Consider the following 23441-nt stretch of genomic DNA (forward strand, 5'->3'; position numbering starts at 1 on the left):
ACCCAGCAGAGTATGTGGCACATAGGAGGCTCCCAATACTTGTTTGCGGAATGAAAGAACTTGGGAGCGGGCAGGGGGCTCTATATCTATATGGACTGTTGCACGCCTCGCTCCTCTCAGCATCATCTCACATACGAATAACATGGCATTGGCCAACACACTTTACTGAATTTTTAATCTTCCGTCCACGAAAACATCAATATGCATCTCCAACAAAGTTTTTTTTAACATACCTACCATACTACGATTACGCTCAATAAAAATTCCTTACATCTTCTAATACCTAGTCCATGACTATCGCAAAAAGGTCTTCATACAATTGGTTTGTTTGAATCAACATCCACACATTTCATTTCTATATGACTCAGGTCCCTTTTTTTGTTTGTTTGGTTTTTGGCCACACCTGCTGCACGCAAAAGTTCCCTGGCCAGGGGTCAAACCCGTGCCACAGCAGTGACCCAAGCTGCTACAGTGACAATGCCTGACCCTTTAACCCACTGAGCCACAGCAGTACTCCCTCAAGTCCCTTTTAAGCTACAACAGCTCTGCTCCTCTTTAATGCCATTTATTTAATGAAGAAACTGGGTCATTTGTACTATGGAATTTCCCACATTAGGGATTTGGCTGATTATTTCCTCACAGCACTTAATTTGCTCCTCTATCCTGAGTTTTCTTGATTAGATTCAGGTGCATATTTGGGGGGTTTGTTTTGTATTGTTTTGGGGGTTGGGGTAAGAGCCCTTCCCAGGTGGTGTGGCAACTTCCCACTGCATGAAGAGGCACATAATACTGTCTGCTTGTCCTCTTACGATGATGTTAAGCTAAATCAGTCTAGGCTGAAATATTTAGCGGGACATAAACTGATACTTGCATTAACCCTGAAATCCACCAAAAATAAAATGCGTAGACAGATGGAGACATAGATAAACATGTGATAAAGCAAGTATAATGAAATGTTGGAGTTCCCATTGTGGCTCAGTGGTTAATGAATCCGACTAGGAACCATGAGGTTTCGGGTTCAATCCCTGGGCTTGCTCAGTGGGTTAAGGATCTGGCGTTGCTGTGAGCTGTGGTGTAGGTTGCAGACGCAGCTTGGATCCCACACTGCTGTGGCTCTGGCGTAGGCTGGTGGCTACAGCTCCGATATGACCCCTAGCCTGGGAACCTCCATATGCTGAGGGAGCAGCCCAAGAAATGGCAAAAAGAAAAAAAAAAAAAAAAAAAAAGAAAAGAAACAGAAAAGAAATGCTAATGGCAGAACTGCGGTAGTGGGTATAGAGGTACTCAGTATAAATTTTTTTTTTTTTTTTTGGCTTTTTAGGGCCATACCTGTGACATATAGAAATTCCTGGGCTAGGTGTTGAATCAAAGCTGCAGCTGCCGGCTTACACCACAGCCATAGCAATGCCAGATCTGAGCCACGTCTGCAACCTACACCTCAGCTCACAGCAATGCCAGATCCTTAGCCCACTGAGTGGGGCCAAGGATTGAACCTTCATGGATACTAGTCGGGTTCCTTACCACTGAGCCACAATGGGAAATCCTAAAATTCTTTCAAATTTGAAATTTTTCATAGGAAAATTCTGGGAGAAGAAAGGATCAGTTAGTTTGGGTGTATTTGGCCTAAGAGAAGCATCCCAAATGGTTTCAGCAGACATTTATGATTGTTATCTAGATCCATTATTCTATTAGGGGATGGAAAAATATAATTTTCTAGTTTTCTTTTTGAATTTTTCAGGCACAGTTCTTATATAAAGAAAAATGTCTTTGGTGACTATTAAGTTGAAATACAGTTCCTATAGGAAGGACAAGACGAATGTTTTATTCTTTCCCTTCATTTTACCAACTTACAAAATAGCGACCTGATGCCCAAGCAACCTCCAAAGATGTCCTACAAGAGATCTTTGGGGAGGGAACTTGATGTGTTTCAATCCACTACAGGCATTATTCCTTTTAGGGTTCAAATGGTCCCACCTGTGGTCAGTGGGAGCCCTCCAAGTTGGCTCCTCAATGCTACCGACATGACCCTGTTCATCTTAGACAGCTTCTTTGTATTCAGGTGCAAGAAGATGCCCTGAGGCTTGGAGTGTACAATTCCTGCCTAGACCCAATGAATCTTTAATCCAATGAACTGCGTTCTTTTAGAAACAGTATCTACAAACTACACTCTGGTGTTAGGGATGCTTACTGCTACCTGATTGTCATTGCTTCTTGGCACTGACAGTGGACTGAGTTAAAAATATCTACTTTTTTAAAAGAAAAAAATAGGGAGTTCCCATCATGGCGCAGCAGAAACGAATCCACCTAGGAACCAAGAGGTTATGGGTTCAACCCCTGGCCTTGCTCAGTGGGTTAAAGGAGTCAACATTGCTGTGAGCTGTGGTGTAGGTCGCAGATGCGGCTCGTATACGGTATTGCTGTGGCTGTGGCACAGGCTGGCAGCTGTAGCTTCGATTAGACCCCTAGCCTGGGAAGCTCCATATGCCACAGGTATGGCCCTAAAAAGAAAAAAAAAAAAAGGAAAAAAAAAGAAAAAGATAGGAGTTGCTATTTGTGGTGCAACAGTAATGCATCCAACTAGTATCCGTAAGGATTCGGGTTCAATCCTTGACCTTGCTCAGTGGGTCGGGGATCCAGTGTTGCTGTGAGCTATGGTGTAGGACGCAGACAAGGCTCGGATCCTGTGCTGCTGTGGCTGTGGCATAGGCCGGCAGCTATAGCTCCGACTTGACCCCTAGCCTAAGACCTTCCATATGCTGTAGGTACAGCCCTAAAAAAAAGGCAAAGAAAAATAAATGAAAAAGGGAAAAATAAATTACGAGTTTACATAAACACTCCCGATTTAATATTATAGGGGTTTTACTGAATTCTCTTTTTTTTTGCTTTGTAGTGTCGCACTGCAGCATATGGAAGTTCCCAGGCTAGTGGTCGAACCAGAGCTATAGCTGCCAGCCTACATCACAGCCACAGCAACTCGGGATCTGAGGCACAGCGCACACCACAGCTCATGGCAACGCTGGATCCTGAACTCATTGATTAAGGTCAGGGATCGAATCCACATCCTCATGGATCCTAGTCAGATTTGTTACCACTGAGCCATGACGGAAGCTCCATCAATTCTTTAATTGTTTATTTAAAACTCTTTTTCTTATGCTGAAAACCTTGGTGCCTAATGATATTAACAAAATTACTTATAACGTATTTATCACTTACAATTTATCCATACACATGTGTGTTTCAAATTAACACACCAAAATTATCATGAGCAGTAAGAATACCAAATGCAATTCAATGCTTTTTTTCTTTATGGTTCTTTTTCCTGATGCTTTTTAACCTCGGCTGAAGGATAATTTAAAGGGACAAATCACTTTTGCACCAGTCTACATTGCTGTTCCTTAATTAGGAGTAAAGGAAGCTAAGTGGGAACGCTTAAGTCATATCAGTTTTTAGACCATTTCCCTTTCCAACTAGCATCCTGAGACAAAACGTAAGATCTGGGTTCCCTGAAGTCCTTAGGGAACCGATATAAACACAGGAGAAACAAACCACCCTACTGAGTAATATGGGGTCAGTGAACTGAAGGAATAAAAAGCCAGGAAAGAAATCTTGAACATAATTCTCATTAAACAGGCATGGTAAGTCAGAACTGACAGGCAGCTGCAAATTTTCTCAGCAGGAGCTATAGTGAAATGCTGCTTAGCAACACCCGAGGGCAGATGACAATGACGATGACACAAAGGGCTGGAGAATCAGATTTAAGCGTGACAATCATACCATCTTACAACTGACTATTCACCAGCCGAGCAACAACTGTGGTAAAATATGATGACTGTACCACCGATGCTTTATTACTTCTATTCTGCATTTGTAATTTTTATTTTTTTATGTTTTTATTTTTATAGTTTTATATTTTTATTTTTTTGCAACACGTACTTCAGGTTTTCTCTCTGTTTTTCTTTTTTTGCCACACCCACAGCATGTGGAAATTCCTGGGCCAGGGATCAAACCTGCACCATAGGAATGACCCAAGTTACAGTAGTGAAAACGTAGGAGCCTTAACCCACTAGGCCACCAAAGGACTCCCATATTCCCTATTTTTTAAAAAAAGCTGGTAAAAATAATGTCTGAACCATTAAATTCAGGCACTGATTCACACTATAACTCGAGAGCATTAAAAAGAAAATCTTTTTTTTTTTTCTAAACTCCCTACAATTTTCTGACACAAACTGCTTTTTTTTTTTTTTAATTTTTATTTATTTTTTGTTTGTTTGTTTGTTTGTTTTTGTCTTTTTGCTATTTCTTGGGCCGCTCCCGCGGCATATGGAGGTTCCCAGGCTAGGGGTCCAATCAGAGCTGTAGCCACTGGCCTACGCCAGAGCCACAGCAACGCGGGATCCGAGCCGCGTCTGCAACCTACACCACAGCTCACGGCAACGCCGGATCCTTAACCCACTGAGCAATGGCAGGTATCGAACCCGCAACCTCATGGTTCCTAGTCGGATTCGTTAACCACTGCGCCACGACGGGAACTCCCTAAAAAGAAAATCTTAAAACTTCACAGGCTTTTGTGTAGATAAGCTGTGAGTTAGAGAACCTATAAAATTCAAGGTGATGTTAGTGATTTTTTTTTAAATTTGAGTTTTAATCATTCTCAGCTTTTAATGCACACTAGAATCACCCATGGAGCTTAAAAAAATACATATGCCCAGGCACTAATGTAGACATGCCGAATCAGAATCTCTAAATGTGTGCTGGGCATCGATATTTGGAAAAGGATCCCAGATAATTTTATTTGCCCCCCAAGTTGAAAACCACTGTGATATATAAATATTTTAAACAGTCCTCAGTTTTATATGCATGAGAATCACTTCAGGAGTTTCTTAAATATGCTGATTCCCACGACCTGTGAAAGTACTGAGTCTATTAGCCTGGTGGGCTCCATAATTGACGTATTTAACCAGTATCCTAGGAAAAAATGACACAGGGTCATCAAACCACACTCTGATTTTTGTTTGTTTGCTTGTTTTTAGCTGTACCCACAGCATATGGAAGTTCCTTGGCCAGTGAATGAATCTGAGCTGCAGCTTTGACCTATGCCACAGCTGCAGCAATGCCAGATCCTTAACCCACTGCAGCGGGTGAGGGATGGAACCTGTGCTGCTGTAGAGATAGTGCTGGACCCTTACCCCACTGTACCACAGCAGGAACTCCCTGAGTGACATTTCTCAACATTTTTTGGAAAAAATGAAAGAATGCAAAATAGACAGATACCACCAGGGTGGGAGCCCGAATGCAGCAGCCACTGACCTGAGTGATGTTTGTGAATATCTGCTCAGACATTCTCTCGCACAGAACAGCCACCAGCTGGAGAACGAGCAGCTTCCGCTCCTGGTCTTCCACAAGCAGAGTCTGGTGCTGCTCTAATTCCAAGAGGCTTGTGCTGGAGAAGGGCTCTGTTTCTAACTCTGCTTCATTTTCCACAGCCACCTGAGTCAGCTCCTATCAGTGTGGGAGAAAAGAAAAAGTGAAGAAAAAGCCTGTAGAACTGAAGACTTCAAAAACATCTAAACAGGAGTCCCCGTTGTGGCACAGTGGTTAATGAATCCAACTAGGAACGATGAGGTTGCAGGTTCGAGCCCTGGCCTCGCTCAGTAGGTTAAGGATCTGGCGTTGTCTTGAGCAGTGGTGTAGGTTGCAGACGTGGCTTGGATCCTGAGTTGCTGTGGCTCTGGTGTAGGCCTGCGGCTACAGCTCTGATTAGACTCCATATGCCGCAGGTGCAGCCCTAGAAAAGACAAAAAGACAAAAACAAACAAACAAAAAAACCCAACTAAATGGAGTTTCCTTTGTGGCTTAGCAGTTAATGATCCTGACTAGGATCCATGAGTATTTGCATTCGATCCCTGGACTCGCTCAGTGGGTTAAGGATCCAGCATTGACACAAGCCGTGGTGTAGGTCAAAAATGAGGCTTGGATCTGTGGCTGTAGTGTAGGCCAGCAGGTTCACCTCCAAATTGACCCCTAGCCGGGAACTTCCACATGCCAAGGGTGCAGCCCTAAAAAGAAAAAAAAAAAAAAAAAAAAAAGAATCAGTATGTGTTCACTAGAAGCAAATTAAATGTCTAGCAATAAGAGAATGAATAAATTGGGAAGATCAATTATACGTCAATAAATCCAAATATTTCTAAAACAGTGATTTTTTTTTTTTTTTTTTTTTTGGTTATGCGGCATATGGAGCTCCTGGGCCAGGGATCAGATTGGAACCATAGTCTTCACCTAAGCTGAAGTTGTGGCAGCCAGATCCCTAACCATCTGTGCTGGGCCAGGGATTAAATCCACATCCCAGCGGCTCCCAAGATGTCTCTGAGCCCATTGTGCCACAGCAGGAGCTCCAGCGATGTATTTATTATATTGCAGCCCTTGAAATAAATGAACTAGATCTATATGGATATCGATATAGACAGAGATCAGAAACATGGCTGAAAAGACGTAAGTTGCAAAATAATACATACATCATGTCTATACAAACTTAAAACTTCATAATAAAAAACATACAAAGAACTAGTCAGACAGATTACTTATTTTATCAGTATTTTTATGATCTCTACCACTAACCTCCCTTGAACTGAAGCCATAAGATATTTCCGAACTGTTTTTAGAGACTATTAGATGCTTTTAGCACCCCAGCCCTTTTTCCCTAAGATGTTCAGAACTAAACATCTACTAACAGATAATTCATTACTGTAGATTTTGCTGGCTTTTCCCTAGCTTTCACCTTGTAAATATCCTTGGGAAGGAACACTCTTCAGTTCCTTAACAATTAGTGCTTTGCCAGAGTAGATGACAGTTTAGAGCAGTGGTTCCCCAACGTGCCTGGGCAATTTGCTCCCCAAGGGCACTCAGCAGTGTCTGGGGTCATTTTTGGTTGTCATAATTAGGAAGTGGCACAGGCATCTAGGGACGAGAGGTCAGGGATGTTGCTAAACACACGGTGGACAGGAAGCCCCCACTCCGAGAAAGAATTCCCAGCCCAATAGTCAGCAGTACCAAGGAAGAAAAACCTTGGTTTAGAGCAAAGCCCTCTGCGTTTTTCAAGTACATTTTTAAAAAATTCTCCAGTTGAGGAGTTCCCATCGTGGCACAGTGGAAACAGATCCAACCATGAGGTTGTGGGTTCAGGCCCTGGCCTTGCTCAGTGGGTTAAGGACCTGACATTGCCATGAGCTGTGGTGTAGGTTGCAGACATGGCTTGGATCCTGAGTTGCTGTGGCTCTGGCGTAGGCCGGTGGCTACAGCTCCGATTGGACCCCTAGCCTGGGAACCTCCATATGCTGTGGGTGCGGCTCTACAAAGCAAAAAAAAAAAAAAAAAAGCAAAAAAAAAAAAAATCCAGTTAAAACTGTATTTTCTCAGAATGTTATTCACAATGAGTGGCTGGGCAGGGGGATGAGTGTGAACATGGGACGTGAGAAACATCAAAACAGCATCCCTTACTTCAGCTCTAGGGACGTAAGCCCTGGTTCCCAGCCCTCATTCTCCCACACCCACACCAACCTGAAGCTCCACAGACATCCTCTTACAGGGGACACTTTCTTCAGGGAAAATACTAAAAAAGGCAGAGGCACCAGGCTTCTGGTCTGCGACAGTGCAAATGAGGAGTAACAGCATAGGGTGGGAGTTACTGTCGGAGATTAGAGCCAAAGGAAGCGTAGCCACCAGCGCTAAGAAACAAACCCGGAAAAGGTTTTAAGTGACTACAAAATGAAATGAGAGAGGCAGAACTGCCAAATCTCCTTTGCAAATACCTGACAAAATAACAGTCAGAAAGGATAAGGGATTACTCTACAGCTGCAAAACCTGCTATTAACTTCAAAAGAGTTCTTACTGTCAACACGGAGCAAAGATTAACCCTTTCATAGAGGATTGTTCCGCCGTGGTCATCGCTAAAATTTCAGTGCAGATTACCTTAGAAGGTGGTTTGATCATATGTGTCCTGCTAAGGGCAAACTTCTTTTTATCAAACTAAACGCTACCAAAAACCAAATTACCTTTATGTTCTCTATTTGTCCTAAATTAAGTCCTCATGTTAGGACCTAAAATTACAAATGCCTTGAAAATTCAAAGGGGCTCCTGGTCCTTCCCTGGAATAATGATGTCCGTGAACTAAACGTATTTCTTACCTTCAAGCAGAGGATGAAGAAGTCGCCTGCCAAACCGCACTCCTGGCAGTGGGACAGTAAGTCCCCAAGGTGCTCTACCTGGCACTGCTCTGAGGACACCTTCTGGTACAGGGCTTCATCTTCATCTTCATCACTGCAAGGTGAGGTAAATAAGATGGATCACCGAGAGATACTACTTTTTGGAAACCCCATTAGTAATCTTCTAAAGTTAACACTATTATTTCCATACAGGAAATCATGCGAAAGAGCTCAGATTTTTATTTTTCAGTGTCTCCATGCTGAAAAAGTATCTGTCCTCAGCAGCTAGGCTAGCATGTCCTACATAGTCATTTGCACAAATGGAGAAGAGATTCATTTTAGGATGGTTGTTGAAGAATTACTACTATTTCACTAAGTTGCAAAAGCCAGGAGGAATTAAAGTGTAGGTCGTATGCATATATTCTGGTTCCTGAGGAAGAGAAGGCTGAAAAGCAAGATCAGGGAGTTCCCATCGTGGTGCATCGGAAATGAATCCGACTAGGAACCATGAGGTTGCAGGTTTGATCCCTGGTCTCGCTCAGTGGGTTAAGGATCTGGCATTGCCATGAGCTGTGGTGTAGGTCGAAGACGCGGCTCAGATCTGATGTGGCTGTGGCGATTGGACCACTAGCCTGGGAGCCTCCATATATGCTGTGGGTATGGCCCTCAAAAGACAAAATACAAAAAACAAAAACAAAAAACAAAAGCAAGGTCAGACCACAGAGGGCCTTGGATATCATTCAAAGAAACTTGAACTTTTTTTTTCAGTGAGTCACTGAAGAGTTATAGGCAGTGGAAAAGACTTGATCTTCATAGGAGGAGATTCAGTCAATTTCAACTAATAAGAACCAATGAGTTGAGCTGTGAAAATGCATAAAGGTTCAGAAAACTGAGTAGACCAAATTTCCAGTAATAAAATATGACTGAGCTATCAAAAACAATGCTATGATTTCTGTAAAAAGTTTCAAAAGGTATGAAAGCTTTTAGTTTTCATTCATCAAATAAATGAAAAAACTAAGATACAATGTTACTATAACGACTATACCATGTAAATAAATACAAAGGAACAGAAGATGTACTAGAAAACCAAACACTAAAATACTGTAAACAGTGATTAGGATAGTAGTTGATTTTCTTTTCCTCTTTATGCTTTTTTTTTTTTTTTCCTTCTGCTTTTTAGGGTGGCGCCTGCAGCATATAGAAGTTTCCAGGCTAGGGGTCGAATCAGAGCTACAGCTGCTGGCCTACACCACAGCCACAGCAACACGGGATCTGAACTGCATCTGCAACCCACACCACAGCTCACGGCAACACTGGATCCTTAACCCACCGAGCGAGGCCAGGGATCAACTCGGCATCCATGGATACTAGTCGGATTCATTTCTGCTGAGCTGCAATGGGAACTCCTCTTTAGTATACAAAGAGTATGTATTACTTTTGTGATACAAGAAAGAACAAAACTTCTCAGATTAAATTAAGGAAAAAAAAATCACAGACGTTGCTTCATCTCAGTGAAAAGTACAATTACTAAAGTTGATTTGGCAGACCATCTCACTGGGCAGTATGTCCCAATTTGCCAGTTCACTAATAACATAGTCTTTATACTCCTCTAATAGAATGAATAAGCGATAAATTCAGTTTAAGATTACTTCCTACATTATCCCAGACTCTTGCGGAGTCCTTCAGATCAGTCATGTCATCACCACCACATTTTATGTTAGAAGAAAAGCTAAAATAGCTTCTAAGCTTCTGTGAACCATCCTGTCAAGATGAAGTACCATATTCAAATATCTTTTATTTATTCAAAGGTCTTTTTAAAAAGACATGACAACAATTACCTTAAGAAGCATTATTTTACCCATTCTTGACAGTTCCCGTCGTGGCTCAGTGGTTAGTGAATCCAACTAGAAACCATGAGGTTGCGGTTCGATCCCTGGCCTTGCTCAGTGGGTAAGGATCTGGCGTTGCCGTGAGCTGTGGTGTAGGTCACAGACTCGGCTCAGATCCCATGTTGCTGTGGCTCTGGCATAGGCTGGCGGCTACAGCTCCGATTCAACCCCTAGCCTGGGAACCTCCATATGCCGCGGGAGCGGCCCAAGAAATGGCAAAAAGACAAAAAAAAAAAAGAAGCATTATTTTACTCATTCTTAAAATTTTAACAAAAAAGTCAATTCCAAATAATTACATTTAGTTCCAGAAAAGTAAACATTCTAAATCCAAGATCATGGAATCTAAGCTACTATTTTAGAATGTTTTTTTTAAGATTTATTTATTATTTAGTTTTTTAGGGCCACACCCTAAGCATGGAGGTTCCCAGGCTAGGGGTGGAATCGGAGCCATAGCTGCCGGCCTACACTACAGCCACTGCAACCCCAGATCTGAGCCGTGTGTGCGACCTACACCACAGCTCACAGCAATGCCAGATCCTTCACCCACTGAACGAGGCCAGGGATTGAACCCACAACCTCACAGTTCCCAGTCAGATTCGTTTTCACTGTGCCATAACAGGAATCCCTAGAATTTCTTTTTTTTTTTTTTTAAATCTTTCCAGACATCACCCCCAGAAAGGGGCCATAACCATAATAGACTAAGCCTCATTGCCAGGACCCGAGAAGCAGGAGTCAGGAAATTCAAGACGCTGCCTTCTTTTTTTTTTTTTTTTGCTATTTCTTGGGCCGCTCCCATGGCACATGGAGGTTCCCAGGCTGGGGGTCTAATCGGAGCTGTAGCCACTAGCCTACGCCAGAGGCGCAGCAATGCAGGATTCGAGCCGCTTCTGCAAGCTACACCGAAGCTCACGGCAATGCCAGATCCTTAACCCACTGAGCAAGGGCAGGGACCGAACCCGAAACCTCATGGTTCCTAGTCGGAGTCGTTAACCACTGTGCCATGACGGGAACTCCCCTAGAATTTCTTTAATCAAATTTCTTATCCAGACCTGCTGCTGCTGGGCAGAATGGTAGAGTTAAAAGGTAAATGGTGATACAGACCTGGTGGTGACATAGACCCTGCCCTTGGAGGACTAGCCCCACATACAGGATCTTTAGAACAAATAGTAAAATCACATACATGCATGCACCACCCTCCACCACCCCACACTTCTCTGGTCTAGTGAGTGTCAATTTTTTTCTTTTTTGAGACATGAAGTGTTTTCAATATCTAATGAAAGCTCTGGACCCTATTTTCAGTTTAAAAAAAAATCCATGTTTGCATATTAAAAAATTGCCTCGTACAAGTTCCCATTGTGACTCGATAACGAGGGTGACTAGCATATCCATGAGGTTGCAGGTTAAGGATCTGGTGTTGCCACGAGCTGTGGTGTGGGTCACAGATAAGGCTTGGATCTGGCATTGCTGTGGCTGTGGCAAAGGCTGGCAGCTGTAGCTCCAATTTGACCCCTAGCCTGGGAACTTCCATATGTTACGGGTGTGGCCCTAAAACTCAAAAAAAAAAAAAAATTGCCTTGTGTATAACTTCAAGGGGATTATAGATTCTGAGAAGTCCACGTAGAGACCCTAGGTTAAGGAGCTATTGCTTCTGGCAGTGGATGGAAATTCACTCAATCACTGCAAATTCACTTTTTTCCAACCAAGAAGAGGAACTATAGTTTCAGTAAGAACTGTTGATTGTGACATATGGGCTCTAAAGACTTGCTAAGACAGCAATAAGTTTTGACTACTGAGAAGTCAAAAAATATAAAAATCTCTATCTAGTCACTAAATTCATCCCAGACTAAGCTGTTCCAAAGTGTTTTTAAATAAACATGCCAAAAAAAGTTAAACTCCTTTAGTTCAAGGGCACAGTTATAACCACAAAACCTACTAATGCTCAACTGTCAGTAAATTAGTAGCCTGAGTTTGTAGTGATAATTCTCTTTATAATCAATGTGCTTTTTCTATTTTCCTCAAATCTATCATACTCAATAAGTGTTTTAAAACATAACCAAGTTGAGGAGTTCCCATTGTGGCTAAGTGATAACGAATTCGACTAGTATCCATAAGGATGTGGGTTCGATTCCTGGCCCTGCTCAGTGGTTTAAGGATCCATCGTGGCGGTGACTCGTGGTGTAGGTCACAAACAAGGCTTGGATCTGGCATTGCTGTGGCTGTGGCGTAGGCCAGTGGCTACATCTCCTATTCAACCCCGTGTCTGGGAACTTCCATATGCTGCACATTTGCCCTTAAAAAAAAAAAAAAAATTGCAAAAACCTAACCAAGTTCAATGAATTTAAAAAATGAGTTCAGGGAGTTCCCGTCATGGCTCAGAGGAAATGAATCTGACTAGTATCCATGAGGACACAGGTTCGATCCCTGGCCTCGCTCAGTGGGTTAAGGATCTGGTGCTGCCATGAGCTGTGGTGTAGGTCGCAGAGGCAGCTCGGATCTGGTGCTGCTGTGGCTGTGGCGTAGGCTCAAGGCTGCAGCTCCGATTCGACCCCTAGCCTGGGAATCTCCATATGTCGAGGGTTCGGCCCTAAAACGACCAAAAAAAAAAAAAAAAAGTTAAATGTAGACACTTTAACAAACAGCAACAACTTTGAATGTGATGTGAAATCTGAGTGCAGTAACTGACACCAGTTAACTATCACATGGACTTTGATTAACAAGAACTTAGTTCAGCAGTAATAACATCTACAATAGCACCTAAAAAGTGGAAATCATTTAAAATACACTTATGACCACCTTACACCAGCCAGAATGGCCATCATCCAAAAGTCTACAAACAATAAGTGCTGGAGAGTGTGTGGAGAAAAAGGAACCCTAGTACACTGCTGGTGGGATTGTAAATGGGTGCAACCACTGTGGAAAACAGTATGGAGATGCCTCAGAAAACTAAAAACAGAACTACCATTTGATCCAGCAATCCCACTCCTGGGCATCTATCCAGAGTAAACCATGACTCGAAAAGACACATGTACTCCGATGTTCACTGCAGCACTATTTTCAATAGTCAAAACATGGAAACAACCTAAATGTCCATCGACAGAGGAGAGGATCAAGAAGATGTGGTACATATACACAATGGAATATTACTCAGCCATTAAAAGGAATGAAATACCGGAATTTGTGGCAACATGGATGGACCTAGAAATTATCTTGCTAAGTGAAGTCAGCCATACAGTGAGACACCAACATCAAATGCTATCACTGACATATGGAATCTGAAAAAAGGACAGAATGAACTTCTTTGCAGAACAGATACTGTCTCACAGACTTTGAAAAACTTATGGTTTCCAAAGGAGACAGTTCAGGGGGTGGGGGGATGCACTGGGAGAGTGAGATGGAAATCCTATAAAACTGGATTGTGATGATCACTGTACAACTATAAATCTAACAAATTTATTGAGTAATAAAAAAAGAAAAAATTTAAAAATTAAAAAAATAAAATACACTTATGAGATGTTGAAGAAATAAATTATCTATTCCACTGACATTTGTTAAGTGTCTTTTAATCAACCCCAGAAGGAAAAAAAACCCACCATAAAAGTACCATAAAAGAGAGCTATCGGATAATTCCCCTTAGGAATAAGTCTGACTCTGAACACACATATACCATTTTCAGAGTCAGCAAGAGAACTGGATTTTTAATGGTGTTGAGGCTGAACATGTGTCTGCCTTTTACTCTGATTCGCTGGCAAAGGTTTTGTGAAGTAGGTGGGCTTGTTGTGATGCAGAGCTGTGAGGCTCCAGTAAACTGAACCTATTAGCTAGCTTCTTGGAGAAACCTGGAGGATTACTTAAGGCTCACATTTCATTTAAGAGATTATAAACAGCAGCACCTCAGCTGCTGGAGTTTCCGGTTTCCTTTCTATCAGCGCCCCCTAGTGAATGGGTCACAGAATGACCTTTCAGGTACAACTAAATCTGAAGAGCAGAAGATGGGTGGACTCACCAAATGGCCTCTTTGATGGTAATCATAATGCCCCCTTGAGCGGCAGCTTTAAAGTGACACAGAGAATGGAGAGAAGGCACAGATCTGTCCAACCCTGCAAATCCTTTCAGGCTAGCAAGTGCTTTCTTCCTCTCCAGCTTCCCCAGGATCCATAATAAAATCTCTTGGCAAAGTGATCTGGCAGAAAAAAGCAGTTAAAAATGAGCTTGTCATCCTACTCCACATATCTAACAAGCTAACATAACAAAAAAAAAAAAAAAAAAAAACAACAACAACAACAACACCTGTCAGGTTCCCTGCATTTTAAACGCCGGCACAATCACCTAGTACTACTGACACACTGGAGTGGAAACTGCTCCGCGTGAACTTCAGAGTGCAAGTATCCTGAACTTCAATGCTCTAGAAGCAGCCCTGAGAAAACACATGGGCCCTAAAGGATTTTTTTTTTTTTTCTGTAATTCCAACTATATTCATTGCCTCTGGATCAGGCACTGTGAAAGTAAGTCTACACTGATAACACCATCCATGTTCAATGGGACAAAGAGCTGGTGACCAAGAAACAGCACACGGACAAATTCTCACCAACTCCTTATCTCCTCTTATCTGTGCCAACCAACTAAGGCAGGAATGGAAAAAGCGTTTGCCTCTTCCTTCTCAGTCTCTGATGAGGACATGACAGGGCTATGCGGGCTTGGGTTTCAAAACAAAAATAAGAGTTCTTATGGGAATGGCCTTTTGAAGCCAAATTCACATATTTATAGCTTCCCTCTTCCGCTGCACTTCCTCTTGTCACTTCCCTCAAGGTCATGGGCTTTGGTCTAACCAAAAGTTAAGGAGTCAAAGGCAATTATGTAAGCTTCGAATAATCCGCAAGGCTGAGTACTGCCCTTTACCATCGAATGATAACGATGATAACGACCACTTTCTGAGCTTACTATTTGCCAGAGACAGTGCCAAACAACACACAGCCTTCATAACAACCACATGAAGAAGATACTATTACGGTCTATGAGATTACAAGTGGGGGGTTTCCAGACACTGAAAAATCAGAATTCCATAGGACTTTTGGAGTGCCCGTCGTGGCGCGGTGGTTAACGAATCGGACTAGGAACCATGAGGTTGCGGGTTTGATCCCTGGACTTGCTCTGTGGGTTAAGGATGAGCTGTGGTGTAGGTTGCAGACGTGGCTGGATCCTGCGTTGCTGTGGCTCCGGTGTAGGCTGGCGGCTACAGCTCCAATTAGACCCCTAGTCTGGGAATCTCCATATGCCATGGGAGTGGCCCTAGAAAAGGCAAAAAGACGAAAAAAAAAAAAGAATTCCACAGGACTTTAGAAGGGCTATAAAGTCCTGTAAGGAAGACGAAACGACATAATGGCTGTGAAATGAGAGCTGATACAAAAATGAGTCCTACTTAAATGCCACTACAAAAGGTTATTTTCTGGATGACTAAGGACTCCTTCGTTCTAAACTACACCATATAGCACACATATACCAATCCCAGCCTAAATTACAGAGTGCCACATTCAGATCCAGATTTCCCCAACTTGCCTTCTAACTTCTCACAAGGTATTTATGAGCCAATCTCGATTTCCTCCTCCCTAGACATGTAATTCCAGTATTTCTCACGGATCAACCAGTGGCATGTTCACACATGTAAACCGAGGTTTCACCTCTGGAGTCTAAGACAGGCTGAGGAAAGTCATCCTAAAAGCAAGATCCAATCCCCTGCAACCTGCAAAGTCCTCTTTCTTTCCTAGAGGGCTGTCAAATGTTTTCCTGATTTTGAAAAAAATAATTTACCAAGTGGCATAAATCATATTCAAAATAAGAACAACATGCAAGAAAGACATCACTATTTACAGACGGTAAGGTTCTCTGGTTGTTACCTGGTGTGAGACACACTCTGCTTGGTAAAGCAGTAGAGAGAGAAGAGCACTCCCAGCACCGGGAGCAGGGAATCCACCAAAACGGTTACAGGGTCATTCCCGACCACGTACACCTAGGGGAAAAGCAAAGGGTCCACAGTGAGTGCAAGGCCAGAGGAACAGGAATCAAACACCACACGCTGGAGTTCCCTTGTGGTGCAGTAGGTTAAGGATCTGGCGTTGTCCCTGCAGTGGCTTGGGTGGCTGCTGTGGCACAGGTTCGATCCCTGGACCCAGAACTTTCACATGCTGTGGGCATGGCCCCCCAAAATGAGAAACCAAATCAAACCCAACCAAAACACCGCGCACTTATTAGAGGGCTTGGAGTCTAGTCCTGAGGTGAACAAGTTTAGCTCTAAGGCTACGGAAGCCATCTGAGACTGGCAGACAGGCTGAAGCTCAGGGAGACTGAGCCAGAGCATCGCCCTTTCATGTCTGCAGCCTCAAGAACTGCAGGGTGACCCCGGGAAGTGGACCCGCTTTCTGACCCCTTCCTTGCCTACTTCTGACTCCCTCCGAGTCTCATCTATTATTCATCTCTACAATAATTATCTTACTGTTGAAGGCCCTGCTATTAGGAACTAATAAGCAATTACCGCCAAACAGAGAAGCTGAAGACTACCTACATCTGAAAGAAAACAAAGCAAAACAAAACAAAGCTTGCTTTAGATCTGTCATTCTTAGGACATAAATGCCACACGGGCATGTCGTATGCTTCCTAGTTCTAATAAGATGTTCAAATAAATTATGCTGTGCGCCTGGATCTGCGCTGGGCTTTACAGGGTTAAGTGTGTGAGAATGCTGATGTTTATTAACAATAATTATGTTAAATATTGTATTTGTACCTCTCAAAAAAGATTCAACAAACTCTTCTGAATACTCACTGGAATCAAAGCACTGTTTAGGCACCGCAGTGAATACGAATGTGAACAAGAACTGTTACTCTCTCACTGCTTATGATCCAGCAGGAAGAAATTTTCAAGTAAACCAACAATAATAATAACCATATTCAAAGTGGATCATTTAAAGTATCTTATGAAGTGCCAAAATGCTATGCAAAACTCCAATCAAACACAACAGGATTTTTAAAACGCAATTCTGTTATAGTAAATTAATTAAAATCTGGAGACAGTGACAATGATAAAAGAAGAAAAAAGAGGAACTGACAATGATTACGCCCCAAATGTGAGTTTCAGGAACTACGCCAGGATTTTTATCTTCCAGGTACTATGTTAGCTTCTTTAAAGAGTTAGCTCATCGAAATTATGAAAATCTCACAAAGTGTTAGCAGACCTATTTTAAAGGTTGAGAAAAAGAAAACTTAAAGAGGCCCTAATTTACACAAGGTGTTGAGCTACAGATCAATGATGTTTTTGGGAAACTAAAGGTCATGGCAGCAAGGTGGAAAAATCTCTGTGCTTTTCCAGAGAGCCTTGTCCCTTTAAATCAACCCCAATTTTTCACACTCTTTAAGCCTCCCAGCTTCTCTGCGGAGCCTGATAACCAAGGAGCCGGCTTCCTGTGTATGATTTAATCTCCATAAACCCAGCTAAATGAGGGGCATTGTGCAGCGGTGTTCAGAAATAATATGCAGGCCTAATTATGATATCACCAATTAATTACAGGAGGTAAAAAAGAGATTTCCCAGATAACGTAAGGGCCTATTGTTAGGTTCTGGATCGTGTGTTCCCCGGGGTAATCCCTGTGGAGCCATCCTTCCTCACCAGCATCTTTCACACACACATACACGATACAAAACAAAACCCAAAAAAATGAAGTTAAACATCTATTATTTACCGGCTTGGATGGGCCAAAGCACCTCAAACTTTAACATGAATTCAAATCAAGCACATTTCTCAGAGGTAAATGTTGTTGTTGATAAACTCTACCAATTTTAAAATTCTCTTCTTTTTTTTTTTCTTTTTAGGGCTGCACCTGCGGCATATGGAGGTTCCCAGGCTAGGGGTCAAACCAGAGCTGCAGCTGCCAGCCTATGCCACAGCCACGGCAACATCAGATCCTTAACTCAGTGGGGCCAGGGAGAGAATCCCCGTCCTCATGGATACTAGTCGGCTTCGTTCCCACTGAGCTACCACGGGAATTCCTTAAAATTCTCTTTTTATACTTTTCAGTATTTTCTTAAAGAAACAGAAGAAAAACTCCAGAGCTATTTATATGTGATTCGTTTTTAAATAAAGGTTCAGTCTATGTTTACTGAGTGCCAGTTATGTGCTAAACAAATTTGTGGTTCTGTCCCCTCTCTAGAAAGAATGCTGCTCTGAATCTGAGAAACAGATTATCTGATTCAAAGAAGCATTTCTTCTAGAGAGGGGACAGAAAATAATAAATACATAAAATCAGACAGTGATAAGTGCTATGAAGAAAAACAGTAACAGGTTAAAGGAATAGAGTCTGATTAGTGGAAGAGCATGTGGAAAGTGGGAGAAATTAAGAATAACTCATCATCGGGAGTTCCTGGCTCAGCTTAATGAATCTGACTAGTATCCATGAAGATGCGGGTTCAATCCCTGGCCGTGCTCAGTGGGTTAATAAGGATCTGGTGTTGCCATGAACTGTGGTGTGGGTCGCAAACACGGCTCAGATCCTGCGTTGCTGTGACTGTGGTGTAGATTGGCAGCTGCAGCTCTGATTCGACCCCTAGCCTGGGAACCTCCATATGCTGCAGGTGCAGCCCTAAAAAGGAAAAAAAAAAAAAAAAGAATAACTCATCATTAACTAATAATCCATTAAGTTCACAGATAAGAAGAGAGAAATGAGGATTTTTTTTTTCAAAGTGGAAAAACTTAGAGGTAAAGTGTCCCTTTGCTCAATCTGATCAATGAGTTTTCTCTGTGCTATCTCAAAGAACTTGACTGGCCTCAGATTGGCACATATAGGACTGTCACCTCCCCTCCAACATTAAAACTTCCTCCTTGTACTAAGCCTCAATCTACTTCTTTTTAAATTTTAATAGTGAAATAGTTCTTTTAAACTTTAATAGTGAAAGTTCATTTTCTGAAAGTTCTGGAGTGGCCATCTAAAAACAATTCATCACAATGAGATCCTGATGTATAGCACAGGGAACAATATCGAGTCACGTGGGATGGAACATGATGGAGGATAATATGAGAAAAAGAATGTATATATGTGTGTGTGACTGGGTCACGCTGCTGTACAGTAGAAAATTGACAGAACATTGTAAACCAACTATGATGGAAAAAATAAAAATCATTTAAAAATAAAAATAAAAAAATAAACTGACTACTGGAAAAAAAATTCATCAAAATCCAGTTCTTTCATCTACATTATGGCTCTGCATCTTGATGAACAGATTGTATTTTATAGATAAAAGACAAAGAGTGTGGAACTTATTTAATTGACCCAGCTCAAGTTCTACGGCTTCCATAGGCCTGCTATATTATTTGTTCAACTATTCATTCACTCGTTCATTCATTCATTCATTCTCTAATTCAAATATTCATTCATCTAACCACCATCAATGACTTTTCTCCTCTAAATTCCAATAGCATTTTAGGGCTTGTAACATATAATTAGTCCTTGAATATATAGCTAACGCTGACCTCTTCAACTAGCGTGGAAGGCAAAAGTCAAGTTCCCTACCTGAGCACCTGTCAGAGTAGATGATTAAGTTGTATTACCTGAATTTTTGGTGAAGAGGCAGTTTAAATGCAATAGTATACAATTTAAAAGAACCCTGCTGTTACTGCTTTTACAAAGCAAACAATAACCTCCATTTATTCCATGTCCACTCAAGAATGAACCAGGTGTTCAGCTAAACACTCGACATACAGTCAAGTCTCACAAGATTCCTGCAAGTTAATCATTTTATTCTAATTCTAAAACTGTAGAAAAGCTCAGAGAAGTGAAATTAGTTGAGCGAAGGTAGACTATTATTAATGGCAGGGCCAGGATGAACCCAGATCTGTCTGACATAAAATCCATGCACAACCCATAGAGACAGAAAGCAGATGACCAGTTGCCAGGGTTGAAGAGAGGGAGAAATGGAGACTGACTGCTTAGTGGGTATGGTGTTTCCTTTTCTTTTTAGGGCCGCATCTGCAGCACATGGAAGTTGCTGAACCACAGTTGACGCTGCCAGCCAATGGAACACTAGATCCAAGCCACAACTGTGACCTACACCAAAGCTGGAGGCAACGCTGATCCTTAATCCACTGAGCAAGGCCAGGGATTGAACCCACATCCTCATGGACACTATGTCAGGTTCTTAACCTGCTGAGCCAAAATGGAACTCCATATTTTTGGGGGCTGGGTATGGGGTTTCCATTTGGGGTGATGAAAAAGTTCCAGAAGTAGACAGTGGGGATGGTTGTGCAACACTGTGAATGCCACTGAATTGCACACTAACATCGTTAAAAAGGAAAATTTTATGTTATGCGTATTTTCTCAGTGTAAAAACAGCAAAGCATGTACCCCATGGCCTCCCAATACAGACTTCCTCTTGTGCATAATGATATTTTTATTGCTTCAATCCCTAACCCCTACCAACTTTATCCCAGCTGCTGCCCCTCAGAAGCAGTAGATCCCAGGAAGTTCCCTTGTGGTGCAGCTGGTTAAGGATCTGGTGTTGCCACAGCTGTGGAGCAGGCCTCAACTGCAGTAAGCGTTTGGTCCCTGGCCCGGGAACTTCTACATGACACAGGCAGGGCCAAAGAAAGAAAAAGAAAAATCAGTAGCTCCCAACTTGTTATTAACAACCCTTTCCTGCAACCACTGCAAAGTAGGGCTGAAATTCCAAGTGGCACCATGGACAGCAGCTTCGGTAAGGTCTCCTCTTGCTCCTCCTGAGAGTCTTGGGCCCCCTCCTACCAAGTCTTCCAGCCAGCCCTTTTCCACCCAGAGCCCCCTCCTTCTAATCTCTTGACTAATCAAGTGTCAAAACTCCTTCCTATCTAATCTAGCGTTCTCTGACTCCGTCGCAAGTTTGCTCATCGTCTCCTACACTTCTCTGGTTCCTCAGAAGAGGGAAGAGTAGTTGAAAAGAATGAACCATCCCTCCCCACCTCAACATTTTTGAAACAGTAAATCTTCAACCTGACCAAGGTGTAACAAATTTCTGCCTCTCCTCACATGCTTTCTGTTCCATGAGCCTGAAGTTAATACTCTTAAGATGGTGTCAAAAAGTTTCTCTGAGAGTAAGTGAAATGGTGCTTTGAAGAAAAGTAGAATTTCTGTAAGTACCTGTGTCTTTTCCAGTATAAAAGTGTAGGACAGGGCTAAGGGGCAAAATAAGAGACCAGCCTGGATCTAGGAAAACCAAAACAGCTCAGAACAGATTAGAAAAGGAGACAGACGGGTACCAATGACCCCAGTGGCAGCTTGGGGGTTCCCTGCTTCCTTTTTGAGGATTTCCACATCCCCTTATGGAGGCATCTTGGCTTTCTACTCCAGATCCAGCCATGAGAAGAGGCGTCTGTGGTGAAGCCTCACAACCCTTCATCTAAACTTAGAGAACTGCTGCTCTAACAAGTAAGAGAGGCAGCATCTGGGTACTCGTAACTAATAATCACGCTCTGCTGAAGCTCTTTCTTTGCTTGACAAGAAGCTCCCTGAAAGCAGCAGGTTGCTCTTAATCATTTCCGTATCTGTAAACCAAGCAGAGTGTCTGGCATTCACCAGGCACTCAGTAAATGTTTTGGTGACTGATTAATTGAATCAAAGAATGAATGAACAAAGCAGACTGACGGCTGTTTACTTTCCCCAAAGCTCTATTTTTGTGGTGAAGTTATAATGCCTTCTCCATTTTCCTTTTTTTTTTTTTTTTTTTTTAAAGCTGTAGTTGGAAGCTATTCCATCAGTGCAAACTAACTGAACAGAGTCACAGTACTTCAGCCATGGAAGGGACAGCAGAATGAACAACGCAAGGCTTGATTTTATTATATTGGTTTGTTCGGAATCTATCTTTAAGGTCAGGAGGACTGCGTTTCTCTGGAAGGATTGACTGGAAATGTGAATTTAAAAAGAAAGGAAAAACTCGGAGGCATCAAAATGGTCCAATGTATTAGGAATAAACATGCGTTTCTGTTTCAAAGCAAAACAAAACAGAAAGCAGCCCCCACATGCTCATTCCATGGACTCCACTCTCTTGTTAAACCCATCCCTTAAAGACCACTGGAGAGGGGACGAAAAAGTACCGGGAGGTCGGGAGTCAGGAAATGTGCCTGTGATAGTGCTTCTGCCACCTACAGGACGGCTCACAGCCGCACATTAAGTGAGCGAACAGGGATGAGAGGTTTACACCTCTCTCCGCCCCAGTTACCTCATGTATAATGTAGGCTGTTAAGCTTCCATCATAAGGACCTGTTAAGATAGTGCATGCTAAAATATTTTGTAAAATACACAGCCACATGCAAACTTAAATTTATTCCCAAATATTTTATTCTTGTTGATGCTACTGTAGATGGAAGAGTTTTCTTAATTTACGGCCCTATTTTCCGCAGGGATGTACGTGTGCAGAAATATAAGCATGACGAGCCTCTTCAGAATGAGGCTGACAGAATCCTAACACGGAAATCCGGGACACGCTGGAACTTGATTTTACCCCTGTTACAGATTAAACTAGTCAAAGGCTGCCTTCTGAAACATCACAGTGATCTTTTTGATAGTAGTATTTCAGAACTTCTAATGCACTTACTCAGTTTAATTAAGACTTGCAAGAAGCAAAAGAACCAGGCAAGTTACTTAATATAATATTTTTACACTGTGCATGCTTTCAGAGCATAATGCATAAAATAGTCTTTAAAGAAAAGAATTTCCCTGAACCAAAAAGGAACGGACAGTTTTTGAGCACCTATTATGCACTAAAGAATGCAGTGAACCTACCGAAAGTTACCTTATTCATCCACCTGCAACTCAAGTGTCAAATTTAAGTCACCTAAAGTCACATGGACAGTCAACCCTGGAACCAAATCCCAATCTAGGCCCTCTGACTCAAAAGGCCAGTTGCTTCACTCCACTGTACCACAGAGTCTGAACTGAAGCATTTAGACAATCTAATACTTCAATCTCCCACATCCTTGAAGGATTCTTCTTTTAGTCCTTGGCGTGTCATTCAAGATCTTCATTCAACAGGAGATAGAAACATCCAAAGAGAATGACTGCCCTTAGGGAGGGGCCATGGGTGGGAGGGAGACTAACTTTTCACTGCAGAGCCTTTGGCACTTGTTAAATCTGTACCATGTGCAAATATTATCTTTTTAAAACAAAGAAAGAGAGTGAGAGAAAGATAGAGGGAAGGAAATACTGGTCCTGTGACCAGCACTGTCACTCGCTAGTATGATTTGGGACAAGTCACTTCACCATCTTTCGGCTTTTGTTTCCTTTACTGTAAAATGAGGGATTAATTTGTCAAAACCCAAAGAATGTACCACATCAAGGGTGAACTT

General features: G+C 42.2%; 1 protein-coding gene across 1 annotated transcript in view; it reads right to left on the reverse strand.

Moving 5' to 3' along the window:
* TANGO6 (transport and golgi organization 6 homolog) overlaps positions 1-23441 on the reverse strand; it is a 198299-nt gene that overhangs the window by 128038 nt on the left and 46820 nt on the right. The window contains exons 8-11 of the mRNA XM_021093875.2: positions 15979-16091; positions 14091-14267; positions 8181-8313; positions 5308-5499 (exon numbers count right to left, since the gene is read on the reverse strand). Coding sequence (XP_020949534.2) covers positions 5308-5499; positions 8181-8313; positions 14091-14267; positions 15979-16091 — 615 coding nt within the window. The remainder of the gene's footprint in view (positions 1-5307; positions 5500-8180; positions 8314-14090; positions 14268-15978; positions 16092-23441) is intronic.

Source organism: Sus scrofa, chromosome 6, assembly GCF_054392235.1.
Source record: "Sus scrofa isolate SSC_HxYL_T2T_F1_AM1 chromosome 6, Sscrofa_HxYL_maternal_Yorkshire_Landrace_v2.0, whole genome shotgun sequence".
Classification (NCBI taxonomy): domain Eukaryota; kingdom Metazoa; phylum Chordata; class Mammalia; order Artiodactyla; family Suidae; genus Sus; species Sus scrofa.